The sequence below is a fragment of the Colletes gigas genome, unplaced genomic scaffold (assembly GCF_013123115.1).
Source record: "Colletes gigas isolate AHSC1104 unplaced genomic scaffold, ASM1312311v1 Colletes_gigas_Sc00069, whole genome shotgun sequence".
NCBI lineage: Eukaryota > Metazoa > Arthropoda > Insecta > Hymenoptera > Colletidae > Colletes > Colletes gigas.
The window spans coordinates 314,301-329,494 of record NW_025106698.1 but is presented as its reverse complement, the minus strand read 5'-3'; the positions used below and the strand labels follow the sequence as shown (position 1 = coordinate 329,494).

General features: G+C 37.4%; 2 protein-coding genes across 3 annotated transcripts in view; one reads left to right on the top strand and one right to left on the bottom strand.

Annotated features, from left to right (window-relative positions):
• LOC122403681 overlaps positions 1-15,194 on the bottom strand; it is a 49,985-nt gene that overhangs the window by 27,424 nt on the left and 7,367 nt on the right. The window contains exons 4-6 of the mRNA XM_043407342.1: positions 13,650-13,797; positions 13,338-13,572; positions 12,855-12,958 (exon numbers count right to left, since the gene is read on the bottom strand). Of these exons, the coding sequence (XP_043263277.1) occupies positions 12,855-12,958; positions 13,338-13,572; positions 13,650-13,797 (487 nt within the window). The remainder of the gene's footprint in view (positions 1-12,854; positions 12,959-13,337; positions 13,573-13,649; positions 13,798-15,194) is intronic.
• Positions 9,804-12,440, top strand: LOC122403682 (prolyl 3-hydroxylase OGFOD1). Of its 2 annotated transcripts, XM_043407344.1 has the most exons (3): positions 9,804-9,892; positions 10,012-10,077; positions 10,137-12,440. In XM_043407344.1, the coding sequence occupies exon 3, from the start codon at positions 10,546-10,548 to the stop codon at positions 12,367-12,369; it is 1,824 nt and encodes a 607-aa protein (XP_043263279.1). In that variant the 5' UTR covers positions 9,804-9,892; positions 10,012-10,077; positions 10,137-10,545; the 3' UTR covers positions 12,370-12,440. The 2 variants fall into 2 exon arrangements, with proteins under 2 accessions (XP_043263279.1, XP_043263278.1); XM_043407343.1 differs by having other exon boundaries at positions 10,012-12,440.

Below are 15,194 nucleotides of genomic sequence, written 5' to 3'. Positions count from 1 at the left end.
TGTTCTTTGATTAAATTTATGTATCGGATACTATTCATTCTCCCATTGATGAACATGATACTTGTCTTGTCGAAATAATTGATGCCGGCCAAAACCATCACGCTGAAAATAGTACCTTCTCCATTTCTTTTTCCAATGCACGCTTTCTTTTGCAAAACGTAAACGTTCTTCTACTTTGTGTTTCGTTATTAACGGAGGTTTCTTTTCCAATTGTAGCCTCTTAATATTTTTGCAGGATAGTAGAACTCGACGAACACTTGAAACACTGGCACTAACACTAGATTTTTCCATTATTTGCTTCGTTGTTAACTGCGAGTTGGAAGCTACACGCAAAATTACTCGCTTATCACTATCGGATAACGATGACGGCTGACCAGTACTTTTCTTTTTGCCATAATCTTCAACATTTTTTAAGAAATTGTGTATTACTTTACGACTTCTTCTTATTACTTTCGATATTTTTGCTACTGATAACTGTTGCTGTTTTAGTTCAAGAATTTACTTTTTTTCAGATTCGTTTAATTTTTTCCCGCGTTCCATACTTAGAAATTTATATAAGATTGTACTGTAATCTTTACTCGTTGATAGATCATGAACTACTAAGCAATTTCTAAACATATTAACAGAATGTGCTATCATTTCGACCTTAGTATGGAACAGTTCTTCTTTGTTTTATACAAACATCTACGACATTGGGACTTATTTCCAGGAAGCCGCATATTCTAAGCTCATAATGTTTTGATATTATACGTTACAGGCGAAAAACTTTACATGCATCATTGAGAAATTAAAGATAGCACACCTGGGCTATCATTTTGACGAGGAGTGTACAATGCTGGTCGAAAATATTAAACGCTCCGCGTATTTTTATGTTTTCTATTGTATTTTATGGCAGTATTATATCATGGTACTGCCATTAAAATCTTAGAAGTCGAGGGGAAAAAGTGTACAGACAAACTGTTTCCGGTTGGACAATGGAATGTTGACAATTGATATGCTCCAAAAAATCTGATAATATTGGACAAATCGAATATACGTGAACCTGATCACATTATTATCTTTCATTTTTGCCTAATAATGGTTCTAGAAGTCTTTTCATCCCTTAAAAGGAATTCTAATTTTTCGTGGGTTTGTGAATTTCTTTGAAACTGTAAGAGATATTGAAAAAAAGTTGAATGCAAAAGGTTATACATGTAACAATATAGAAGGTAGCTGATCCTACGTAAATCAGTCGACCCAACTTCGAGGTAGCGGAGTGGGGATGAAAGCGTTGTAATAACTCGGAGAAAGAAAGTTGCGATAAGCCGGGAGAATACTGAGTAGTAGACAGTCGCGTTAAGCAAATCGTATTTAACCACACGCGTATTCGTCAAACTTACAAATACAATTGTCTCGAAAACGAAGAATTATTTATTTTTTCACGTGGAATTACTCTTTTATCAGCTCTATATCGTGATTACAGATACATCCTGCAGAACATCGATGCAGAATGGGGTTCTTCTCCCCTAATTTCACCGGAGATCCGATAAAAGATAAATGCGAATGGGGTTATCCCTCGATCTCATTCCCTTAATCACATCCCCGTTATTCCATCATTAAGTGACGCACTGGCTTACAATAAAGCGTGTTCAGGGTAACGAAGAGTACAAGGCTATCTTGATATCGAACAAACAGAACGACCTATCTCCACTCGTTCGCGCAATTAAAGCGTTTCGTTTCCATTCCGGACTGTTAGGCGAATCGATAGGGGAATCGTGCGTTACCACGGTTACGAAGATAATCCCTAATGTTCCTTTAATTGAGTCATTATCCCTTAAAAGGAGATCACGTGTCGTCGATAAACCGTCTAACTGGCTTCTGCTAATGGTACACTCTGGTTCGATGAAATTCCAGTTTTTAACGACTCGCGAATTCCCATGAAATCGTAATCCCAAACTCGAGAGTAATGGAGCCCTCGTTCTCAAGCTACGCGAATAGCCACAGTGTGTCGCGCAATGGGCAAAAGTTAAGAAACGAAAGTCTATATTTTATAAATTCTATTATAGTTTGTAATAAAGTAGATTAATATTAAGAAGGGTCAATTTAATTTCCGACATCAGTCGAGTAATAAATATTTCTATTACTAAAATTCATTGCATTTACTTTCATTATGAATTTATTCCAATAAATCGTTAAAAATACTAAACGTCGCGATTGTATTTACCGTTCTTTATCCTTTTATCGATCGTCCAAAACCGGTATACGAACGACATTTCGCGTGAAACGAACCGTACAACAAAAAACAGGGGTTCTGACCGAGCGCGCTTCTATGGAAAGTACGGAACCCATTGTAATTGCGAGTCTCGATAAAAATGAGGCTTGAAAAATATCCTGGAGAAATATCTGAAAGCTCGAGAAAGAAAATGGGACGAAGATTAAGGTCGCGGTGTTTTCGAGCGTGAAATAGGTCGCGACGGTGCTTAACGGTCGCGCAATGGCACTGTTTAATTTACACCGGACAAACCATTTCCCGCGAACTCGTTTCAAAGCCAGTTCGAAACGATCTTCCCACAGAAACGTCGAGGAACTTCCTGTTTCACTCGCGGAAGCAATAGCGAATTTCCTAGTGGTGATCTTGCGACGTCGTTCCTATTACATTTTCTTCGAGATTAGTGTTTGATGCATGCGAGAACGTCCGAACACCTCGTTTCTTTCAGATTTTATTTTGAAAAATATTAATAAATATATAAAAATTGTGAAAAAGAACCTAAAAATATGCGGTTTACAAATGAAGACTCCCTTTCAAAAGAAAACATACTGATTTACTGGTTCATACATTTAGATTATCTTTTTATATGTCTGTTCTAAATATAACTACTTGAAATACAAATTTAGGAGTTACGAAAAATGTAGCTTAGAAAGTCAATGGGTATGAAATTCGTATTTTTATTGGAATAACTATAAAAGCTGAAATACATTTACATAAAAATTTCTGGAATCCATTGTTTGAAAATTCAATTTTATATCGAATGTTATCTAAATAAAATCGATGAAGAAGACTATAACAAATCTGAAATTATCCTATAGCTCGACAAATGGTTGAATTGATACGTTAGATCGATAAGCCCGTATCGAATGAGTTATTCGTTTAGATCCATCGCTAGCACTACTGCCAGCATGGCCTGTCGACAGCTTAAACCCGTTGCTTGTATCGAAACTTGTATCTCAACAAATATCAGCGTCAGTAGGCCACTTTAGCCGCGGTCTCACAGGACGCACGCACCGACGCAGGAACGAAATTACGCGGCAATCAGCTCATTGCAGATGCAACGCGTCAACCGAGAATGCAGCAGCTGCAGGGTTTCGCAGATTGTCACGTTTATTGTTCTCGTATCGTCGATACACGCGAGCGAGCGACCAATTCGATGAGCCTTCAACTTCAGGGGACGATAAGAGAACTTTCTTTCTACGAGAAGCCGTTACCGAGCCGTTTCGTCGAATAAAATTGATACCGCGGAATTGAAAGTTTCGCGCTTGTTTCGCTCGTTGATCGACATCACGATCCGATTCCGTGGTGCGTCACGATATCGTTTACATACAGGGTGTTCGGCCACTCCTGGGAAAAATTTTAATTGAAGATTCTAGAGACCAAAATAAGACGAAAATCAAGAATACTAATTTGTTGATGGAGGCTTCGTTAAAAAACTATTAACGTTTAAAGTTCAGCCCGTACTGAATTTTTTTCTAGAAAGTGGGTAGGATTTCGAGGGTATGTCTAATGGCCAAAAATGATTGTAATTGACCGTCGCAACCGAAAATAATTTTCTCAGAATGATTTTAAATTTTAAATTTTTGAATAACTTGAAATAATTTCATTTTTTAATAACTTTTTAACGAAGCCTGAATCAACAAATTGATATTTTTGATTTTCGTCTTATTTTGGCCTCTAGAATCTCCCGTTAAAGTTTTTTCCCAGGTGTGGCCGAACACCCTGTATACAGTCGCTCACAGTGAAAATCGAACAGTTTGTAACGTAAGCAGTGTTTATATAATTTTTGTTTAACTAGATGACAAATACTTTACTGTTTTATCAATGAAAACATTTATTTATTAATAAACAGATGATTAAATCTTTTATCTGGCATTGAAAACCCTAATATATTAATTTTAAATAAAGAATAACTTATTAGAAGTTTCGTTTTTTATACTGCATTTATTAAATATTCGATGACTAGCTGTTGGGAGTGTTTGTCACCGAACGAATAAAGCATATTCACCGTGAGCAGCTCGGCGCCCTACTTTTTAGCACCGATATTTGCTTTTGCTTCGCGTCGATCTGTGATTTACGATCGCGATCGATCAACGAGCAAAAGTAGTGTTCCCGTAGGTAGTAAAAGTGAGAATAACTCCGGTGCTTGTAGGCGAAACAAATGGGCCATGGTTGGCCCACGGACCACCTAGCATTTCTTTTGACAATGCCGCGCACGTTAGTTACGATACCGTCGCACTCTACTGACGAACGATGCCACAAACGATTCGAGTGCCGCTACATCGCTGGTCTCTAAGCCGGAGAAAAGAGGAAACGCGCTCGGCATATTTTGCACCGACCGACGACGTATTCGAGCGCGTCGCCGTTCCACGTCCTTACAAAATTATTATTGTCGTTTCACGGGAGCCGAGTAAACGCTCTGCGATTTTCTACACTGCGCCAAATACTCTGCGACGCGTGCAAAAACTTTTTTCGCGCCGAATTTTGAGTATCTGAACTCCTAAAGAAACGACCCACGGTTGCAGAGCCAAAAACAGGAAATAAACAGATACATCAATGTTTAATAGTATTAAAGGTCGACCCATAAGTTCATATTAAAACTTAAACTATGGAGTTTTATAAAAGAAAAACTGTAAACACCTTCTCGTTTGATGATCCCCTCAATTTGAAGTGTACTGATTTTTTCAATTAACAATATTATCGATATTATTTATTTTACAGCCAGAAAAAAAGTATTTTTTGTATTAAAGAAACATGCTAAATAAATGATGGCAACCTCGTATAAGTAGATTGCACCGTTTACTTAAAATAAATTCCTCAAAAATGATTACTTTCCAACCGGAAGAAAACGACTATCCTTTTAACGTAATGACAAAAAACTCGGAGAATGCTCTTCCTTTTCCTACAAAATTAAATACTGTTATCGAGTCGCCGCTAGTGTACCAACGGGTTAATAATCACATTCGTTCCGATTCCGGCACGAGATTTCTTGCGAAGGAGAAACGAGTCGTGTGCATTTAATTAATTATAATTGAATTCCGTGGAAAAATAAAAACGGTCATATAAGGTCGGCAACTGGAACTGTAATACCGTGTACGACGGCGAAACTATGTAGCAGGTTTAATGCAAGAATAATTGCACCGTACACGTTATTTTGTAATTTACGCCGAATTTCATATTCCCGGTAACCCGTTCAAGAGCAAAGTATCGACACACGCTGTTCCGGTTTACTGCGACACGCGTCGAATGTACACACAAAACTCGGGTGAAAAAATAAGCCATGCAGACGCGGATAGATCGTTCTTTTTGCACCTCGAAGAAACTTGTAACGGTTTGTGCGTATACCAGGTGTCCTGACGAGTTTCGAACACCAGTTAATTTTATCCATCAATTTATATCTGCACCGTAGTGCCTACAATAAATTAAGAAAGGTTTTAAAAAATCTTTTTAAAAAATCGTTGTCACGTGGTTTTCAATTTGACCTATTGTTCGCTAGTAAACTGACACTAGGTACTTTGTATGAACAAAAAAATTCGATGCAAATTGAATTTGACTGCGAAATTAATTATAGAATAAAATTTACTTCTACGAGATTTTGATTTGGAGTTATAGAATGAAAAGAAAGAAACAAGGTGTTAAAGTATACGTACAAGAAACGTTTGCACGGCAACATTAATGGTCGTACCTCGAGTTTAACAGTACACTTTAATGCCATGACCGACAAGCTTAGTGATTTGAGTGGAGTAATCGTTAAACGAGGCACTTTGCATCTTGTCGAAGGTATTCATCGCATCGAAGGAAAAAAAAGGATAATGGCCTACCTCATCGTAAGCTAGACACTCAAAACTTTCATGATTCCTTGGTCGTCCTTGTTCAATGATTGTTTTGTAAATTATTTCGAAACCTTCATAATACCGAAACTGTTTCAAAATAGATTAAATATGGACATACGAGTCCCTGTCTAGATTTCAAGAGCTACTTGATGGTACAACAAATTAAAAACCGATATAAATGTGGTACAAGTCCCTTTTCCACTGGACACTACAATGTTTTTTTTATATCATGAGCACATATAATATCTCTATTATTTCTGATGATACAAAAAAAATGTGTAAGAGAAAATGTCGGATCAATCACTATCGACTAATCCATACGTATACTAATCGCGACATCCTGAGCTATAGTATGTAAAGTATGCGTGTTATGTACGTTTGTGTGGGAGCATAACTTACCGATTTCTCTTATGTACTGTCTATCGTCCGGCAATTACAATTCAGCCCATGTAATAAGAAGTCGTTCAAAATAAAAAACTATAAGAGAATCAAGGCAGTTAAATTGATTATCCACAACCACGCTCTGCAAACCAGGAATACCAAAATCCAACAGAAAAATAGTAAATTAAATAAAATATTTTCTCCCTATACAGGGTATTCGACTACCCCTGGGAAAAATTGTAATGGAAGATTCTAGAGGCCAAAATAAGACGAAAATCAAGAATATCAATTTCTTGACTTCTTTCTTTTTTCTTGGCTTCTTTAAAAAGTTATTAAAAAATTAAATTAAAAAATTTGAAATCAAACTAAAAAAATTATATTTAATTACAGGGATCAATTACTAGCATTTTTGGTGAATAGACATACCCCCGAATTCTTACCAACTATTGAGAAAAAAATTCGAGTAAGTGGGCAAATTTTTCGACGAAATTAAAAAATTTCAAATGGTTCTAAAAAATTTACTTTTGGTTGCAGGGGTTAATTACAAGTATTTTTGGTGATCAGATATACCCTCGAAATTCTGTGCACATTCGAGAAAAAAATTCATTACCGAAAATATAATTTCTGGCCAGAAATGCTTCCTCGAAATTTCATGAAAATGTTTAAAACATCATAACTTCTGAACGGATTGGAGGATTTTAAAACTTCGAAATGTAAACAACGTGTATTTTGGTGAAAATTATGTAGAAATTCTAAAAATATTCGAAAAGTTGTTCCTTGACCCCGTAAAGTTAGAAAAACCTCCCCAAAATGATCCAATTTTGAAACAGCCATAACTCTTACAATAGTGAATATATTTCAATGAAACTTTTTTCTGAAGTAGAGCCCATGGGTACCTACAAAAAAAATATTGAACGTCTTTTCTGTAGAGCGTCAAACAAATTTATTAAAAATGAAAAACAAATTTTTAAGACAAATCGACAAGGTAGGTGCCTAAATTTTTCGGCGAAAAAAAATTTTCAAATTGTTCTGGAAAAATTATTTTCGGTTGCGGGGGTCAATTACAATAATTTTTGGTGAATACACATATTCCTGAAATTCTGCGCACTTTCGAAAAAGAAATTCGGAACGGGCGGAATTTTAAACGTTAATAACTTTTTAATGAAGTCTCCATCAACGAATTGGTATTCTTGATTTTCGTCTTACTTTGGCCTCTAGAATCTCCCATTAAAATTTTTCCTAGGGGGGGGGGGCCGAACAGCCTGTATTTTAAAAAAATCATTTGACATTCAACTCTTCTGGTACTTCCGATCTACAACTGCATTATTTCACGATTATTTTACCGACACAAACTTGTGTAACTTTAATATTTTGTAACATCTAGATATTCCATGGTCGTTACTGGGCACAGAAACGCAGCGATCGCCAAAGAAAAACAAACTATGACGTGGAAGAAACATAGCTTCGTTTGGCAATCGATAGTCACTTATGAACGGAAGAAATCTCGATGGTGCTGGATAAATACGTTTGCGTAAAACTGACCAAAATCCAGGACTAAGTAACATTTTATTCGCAATTAAGTGAATATAATAATTATTTTCAAGGCATCGACAACAGCCTCTGGGCATTCTCCGAAGAGTGTTAACCCTTTGCGAAAGCTATAAACTTGTCGTCACAAATTAACAAATATTGATTTCAATATTTCATCGTTCTGTAATCTCGTACGATCGTTACTATTCCTATCATTTAATCGAACATAAGCAATTATTCACGAACAGCGATTAAAGGAAATGACATATTATCTGGAGTAATATTTTACATAACGCTATTTCGACAGTGCTCTGATAAAATTCGCCAGCAGGACTCAACCTGTACCTCTCTCACAAGTACTCGATCGACCACCTATTCCTATACATACGCTCTTCGATCGACTTGAATATCCCGGCGTCTAAGACAGAATCTGCTAGGGTTGTCTTACCGATGAGTCCACTAGCAGACCCAGGATGAAACGCTCCCCTCTGACTCACCACCACTGTTCTCCAAAAAGACCGTAGTCAGGAGATTTCAAAATTGAAAAACTCTTTCACGCCATAATCGTCACAGTAGGCCACCAAGAGTCCGATTCAAGGCCGATGGTACTGGCTCAAGGAAAAAACAGGGAACGCGGAGTAGCGGTTCCCCGCTATTCTTCGACAATGACAACCGTACACGATCGGTGTTTGTAACGCAATTATTTTTTTTACAGCACTATTTAGCCAACACTTCGCGCGATCGCTTTGCCGCTAATTGTTTGCCCGGCACAACGTGCTCCAGACACAAACAAAAGGTGACTGCGGGACACCGAATGACCTAACTGCCTGTTTACCTGTTCGAATTCGACTGCAAGACCCCGCCCTCGTGTTATCGAACCTATCGGTGCACGACAGACAGGCAACGTACAGTTTTGGGATAAAGGGGTCGCGCGTTGACAGGTCACGAGGGCGCAAAAAAAATACCGTGGACAGGATGAAACTTGTCACGCCGTGTGTGCGTGTGGGTTTCGACGGAGCGTGTTGTTACTCACGTATGCGTGCGTCGTCCTGTTGCTGCCCGGTTCCAGGATCGCCGGTGAGCCCTTTACACGAGGATTTCACTATGATCGAACATTCGACACGACGACGTCTCACTTTGCAAAATTTAACGGTCAGGGTGTGCCCCGAATTTCCATGCGACCAACGGCACCCGTCAAACGTGAACTACTGCCGCCATCTTGACACGAGCGTCCATAGCGCCGTTCGTTGGTCGACCGTGCAAACGCTGTTTAGCCGCGCGGGATAATTCGAAAGGTTTTACGAACCGAAATTGAACGCGAGATTTTATCGATAAAAAAAGAAATCGCAAACTTGATGTTTTCACTTTTTCTATTTATGTGTTGTCACGTTCACCACAATTTGCAAAATTAACTCAGTGCGAACAGTCATACCGGAAAGTCTCGTTATAAATTCTATTATAAATTATTTCATTATCAAACGAACCTCGAAGAACGATATAATTGTCACGTAACAAAATTTACAACACCCATAAAAATCGTAAATTATTTCTTGTTTTAAAAATCGAAATAAAATAAGGTTAAATAGAAACCTATAGAAAATAGGATCCGTGTAAGTTAAATATTTAAAAGTACGACATATGTTTTGGACAAAAAATTTGTAATTTACGGATATGTCATATTTTAGTTTATGTTGTATGATCCGGAACATCTGGCTACGTTATAAAGAAAGCCGCGAATAGCCAGGGTGCGCGAATATTGTGCGACGTTCCTGGCTCGATCGAATCGACGTTTTCGCCAGCGGTAGTAGAGTAGCAGACCCTGGGCAGGCAGAATGCAACTGCGTGGTGACACGGAACGACGGACCTAGTTCGCTAAATTTGGACACACGTGCAATTTCTGGTATGTAATTGTTGCGAGTGACGCCACTTGTTCAACCAGACTTGTTTATTTTGTCAGTCGTCACGATCGCGAAATGGAGCGGAATTCTATTAATCGGCTTTTCGACCGACTGCTTTCAGAACACGTGTGGGTCGAGCGACCACGTGGGCTGCGTGTACCGAGAAACAAGTGCCGCACATCATCCGGTGAGTGCATTCAGAAAAACTGTGATATATTTCTACTATCAAGACAAAATGGTTCGTAGAGAATGAAACACCATTTTTACTGAACGAGAAATAATCCAGGGGAATCATTGCCAATCATCGAATGAACGAATAAACTCGCTCCAAAAGCGGTAACCTTTAAGGATGATATTTTCAGAAAAATAAACGATCACGAGGGTGCACGTAACTAGTGTTTCTTCCAGAAAGTTCATTTTAATGTATAAAGCATATACTTATTCGAAATGTGTAACGATACATATCCATGTATTAGATAAAAAAATGTGATATAGTTTATAGTATTTCATCAATTTATAGAAAATACTTGTAAGTAATTTAAACAGGGACATGTATTGTTAACGCAATGACGAGAGCTGTATTGTAAAAAGACTGATAGCATAAGAAAATACAAGCAGGAATTCTTATCAGTTAAAATAATAGAGGTATAGAGTTATGGCCCAAGAAGAACCATTATTGAAGAAGCTTAAGCATTCCGTTATCTCGGATCATGTCTATTCGTCCAACTTTCAACAACTTTTTTATGAACATTGGCATAATTTTAGTGACATAAAAAAGGACAATCTAGAGGTTATATCAAACCCCTATAGAATATGCAAAATTTCAAATTTTTTATGTAACGAAGATTTCATGGATGAAATAAAGAATGAATTGTTGGATGTCAAAAGTAGAAGAAATAGTATAGACCTTTATCAATTTGAACAGACCAGTGACCTTGCCAATATTGACACTAAAAATTTAAAGCTCTTATATGAAACTTTTCAAACTGACCTTGCAATGTGGATGGAACGAAACACTAAGATAGAACTCAATAAAAAAATATCTATGTCTAGTGCTTGTTATTCGGATACAGACTATTTGCTTTGTCACGATGATAATATGGGTGATCGCAGAATTGCTTTTATATTGTATCTTTCGAAAAACTGGACTGCAGAAGATGGAGGAGCTCTAGATCTATTTGACACAGACAAAAATGGATTGCCTAGAAATGTTATAAAATCATTAATACCAGAATACAACTCTCTTGTATTTTTTGAAGTTGTGGATAATTCTTATCATCAAGTAGCTGAAATAACTTCACCAGATAAATCTCGTTGGTCAATTAATGGTTGGTTTCATGGACCTGTTAGACAAAATACCAGGCCTGCGAGACCAGGCATAGAACCAAATTATATAAAACCAGTGAACACACAGGTAGATTTGAACAATTGGATAACAAAGTGTTACCTTTTCGCTGATATTGTTAAAGAAATTCAGCAAGATGTAGAACAAGAATCATTTGCATTTTTGTCTAATTTTTTGAGAGAAGATATCTATGAGAAATTAGCTACAGATTTATCGTCAGCTTCCATTGTTTGGCAAAAAGTTGGCCCAGCGGATATTCGTAATTATGAAGTGGCAAAAGAGGAGACCCTGCCTGAATTATTAAAGGAGTTTTACAACGTGTTCAAGTCCATTTCTATGTTTCAACTGTTAAAGGACTACACGGAATTAGACCTTGTACCAGAAAAAGAAACTATGAATCCAAAAATGATTATTGAACTGCAGAGGTGGTCAAAAGGTTGCTACACATTAATATCTGACAAATCGGCTCTTCCCACGAGCGAAAAAAAATCCAGTAGCAACGGATGCATAAGTCAAAACGAAGAGGGACAGGAGGACTCGTTGGATACGCCAAGAGCGAGTAAAAGCAATAAAGATTATCAAGAAAAAATCAATACCGATAATAAGAGTGTGGGATCAGGCTGTGATACTCCAATAAGTAACAAGGAAGACGAGGACATCGACGAGGATGAGACACTGAAAAAGATATTGAAAGGAAAATCCCCGCGATCGAAGAAAAAAAATTTATCTCAACAGTCATCCTCGTCGAAACTAGAAAACTTTTCACCGCAAAAATTAGGTAGGTTTTTAGATACCGATGATTCGGATGTGTCGGACATCGGGGACTACTTGTCGGACCCTTTAGACTGTTCTCTCGAATGTTCCGATCAGGAAGAGGAAATGGACTATACGAATGTGTCTGAGCAAGGTGCTCTTGATGTAATAATTCAGTTTCATACGAATCATGTCCCTGAAGAAGACACTATAGATTACGTAGACCCTAAAGAGCAAGAGGGTGCCCTGATTCACGTACCTGCCAAAAACAATCACCTCTGTCTAGTTTACAAGACGTTGGGTACTTGCCGACTTCAGAAATATGTGAATCATTACTGTACAGATTACTTTTACAATTTGATTTGTACATATTACGAATAGTAATTCCAGTCGCTGGAGGTCGTCTAGAATGTGGCGCCATTCGCGAATAAATTGGAAATTTGTATAATGAATTGCGGATGAGGTGAGTTCGCCTTAAAAATGTACCATAGTATTTGTATTAATAAAATTGTCAGTATTTATCGTCGGTAATTTCTTGTTGTTCACTTTTACCCTCGTAGATTTATATTTTACTATTATAACTCATTCTAAGGGATATTAATTAGGACACTCGTGCTACGTAAGAAAACCACAGTGCAGAAAACATTCTCAATTATTTATTGGGTGTGATACACGTTTCTATCGCTTACGTTTACGTTACGTTACGTTACTAATGTTAAGTGCAGTCTGAATTCATGCATGGATTTAAATGTACTGTTTCTACTTTTACGGTGCAAGGAAAGCTCTAGAGAAGATTCAAAGCGGTCAACACACTTTTCGTTTTAGTCTCAAATATGTCAAATAAACAAAATTAATATAAAGCTTACGATTTGCAGGCGTTATTACAGTCGTTTTCAGGTTGTTGCACTTGTATCCTAGGCTGTGACGAGCTTTGTTGTTCCTTGCCATCCCTACTGACTTTCGCGGTAACCTGATACGTAAAAAATCTCGATGTAAAGTGCTAATGGATCGTAGCAGTTCTTCGACGGTTATAACGCGGAAACGACGCGAATACAATTGTCATAGGACTGTTCGCATTTCTTATTGCTTTTGAGCCTTCCATTCAAATCGGTCGAGGCGGAAGCCATTAGCGGACACGCCTTCGATTTGTCTTCGTTCCAGACGACTTAAACAATCCGTGGGGTACTCAAACGTCTGGAGAATCGATTACTCTTAATTGTACAAATTATAATATCGAATTGTCACGACGGTAACGGGACAAACGAACAATTGCGAAACGAGGAAGCCCCCGGAATCTGGGGCGAGGATAGTTCCAATTTTCCAACTCTAGAAAGAAAAGTATTAATCACCTGAGACGTGGTGGGGATTCCGGCCATGCGTTTCTTCAGTTCGTTCATCTGCAATTCCCTTTGAAAGCTTGCGTCGCTTTCTTGGGAATCTTCGCGTACTCCATCATTAATCGACTCCGATGAGTACTCAACCTGTACCCACGGGCAGATCGTTGGCGATGCTTGCAAGGTATTCTTACTGCCAGGTCGCGAAAGCCGTGGGGAAAGTCGTCGAAGCAGCGAAATGAGCTTTGATCTGAAACGGGAAAATCGTATTCCGAATAAATTGTCGATTACAATTCGAGTACTTGCGGGGGATAGATTGACGAGTACTTTGTACTGGGTGTCTGAAGATGATCCGAACCGATCGGTCCACTTCTCGAAAGCTGTTCAGCGCTGCGGGTCGTGTCTCTCCAATGTAGTTTATTAACGGTTCGTCCAACTCGCCAATCCAGACTGCTGCTTTGTCGGGATTGAAAGCCTGAAAAATAATTACAAACATTGTTCATTTCGTCTCGATTACGTAACTTGAATATTTATTAGCTTCGGAAAGATTGATAAGAGATGGACATTCCGACGAGTACACCAGTCAAAACATCTTAAAACTATGTTATTTATTGTCATTTATGTTTTTAAGATTGGCGTTTAAGAATTGGTTTTGGTTTAGCAAGAGTAGTAATTAAAAAGCAAAGATAAAAACTGCAGAAAGATGTTTTATACATTAGTAAATATTCTTTATTTATAACAGCTTATCCGGATTGAAATGCTTTTAAAAAATAAATTGGCGAAGGATCTTTTTATAGTTAGCCAACCAATTAATTAAAAAATAAATCGAATTGCAGAATCGTGTTGTAAATATTATAGGAAATATAACAGAAAAAAAAACAAATTTAATGAGAGATGAATAAATTGCAAGAGGAAAGTACTACAAACATGTAACAGAAGAACACATCAAAGAATAAACTGTAATTTATTGAACGGAAAATTATTCTGTGCTAACTGTAAGAAGCATTCGAATATTTAGGTAGTCTGCGATAAATTCATGACATCATATTGGCTCATTTTTGCATGACAAATCACTATTTCGATTATGTTACGATCCCCTTGTATATCATCACAAATCACTCATATTCGTTCTGGTTGTATAACGATTACAAAGGCATTCTATACAAGGTGTTCGGCCACCCCTGGGAAAAGTTTTAATGGGAGATTCTAGAGGCCAACATAAGACGAAAATCAAGAATATCAATTTCTTAACTGAGGCATCGTTAAAAAGTTATTGAAAAATTGAATTAAAAAATTTCAAATCGTTTTGGAAAAATTTTTGGTTGCGGGGGTCAATTACAATCATTTTTAGTGAATAGACACGACTGAAATTCTGCGCATTTTCGAGAAAAAAATTCAGTATGAGCGGAACTTTAAACGTTAATAACTTTTTAATGAAGCCTTCATTAACAAATTGGTATTCTTGATTTTCGTCATATTTTGGCCTCTAGAATCTCCCATTGCAATTTTTCCCAGGGGTGGCCGAACACCCTATATAATAGCAATATTTGTTTACACAGATTTTCTGCCAAACATTAAATCGAAAAGAACAAAATAAGAAATTCAAACTAAATCAGTTTCTACTTAAGAAATTGTTTCACGTTTACAGGAATAATGAACTACAGCTAAAATTGTTTAACTTTTGCAAAAAAACCATTGTAAGGTTATACTACCTGCAGTAGGACTCCTGAAAACATAAATCGTCGAAACGGACGAAAAGTTATGCGATACATCGCAACCAATAAAGCAACGTTTGCAATCACGGCTACTTTTAATTATTCAAAAACGCGACACGGAAATAGAAATAAGTAAATAAACGGTGCCAAAAGTTCT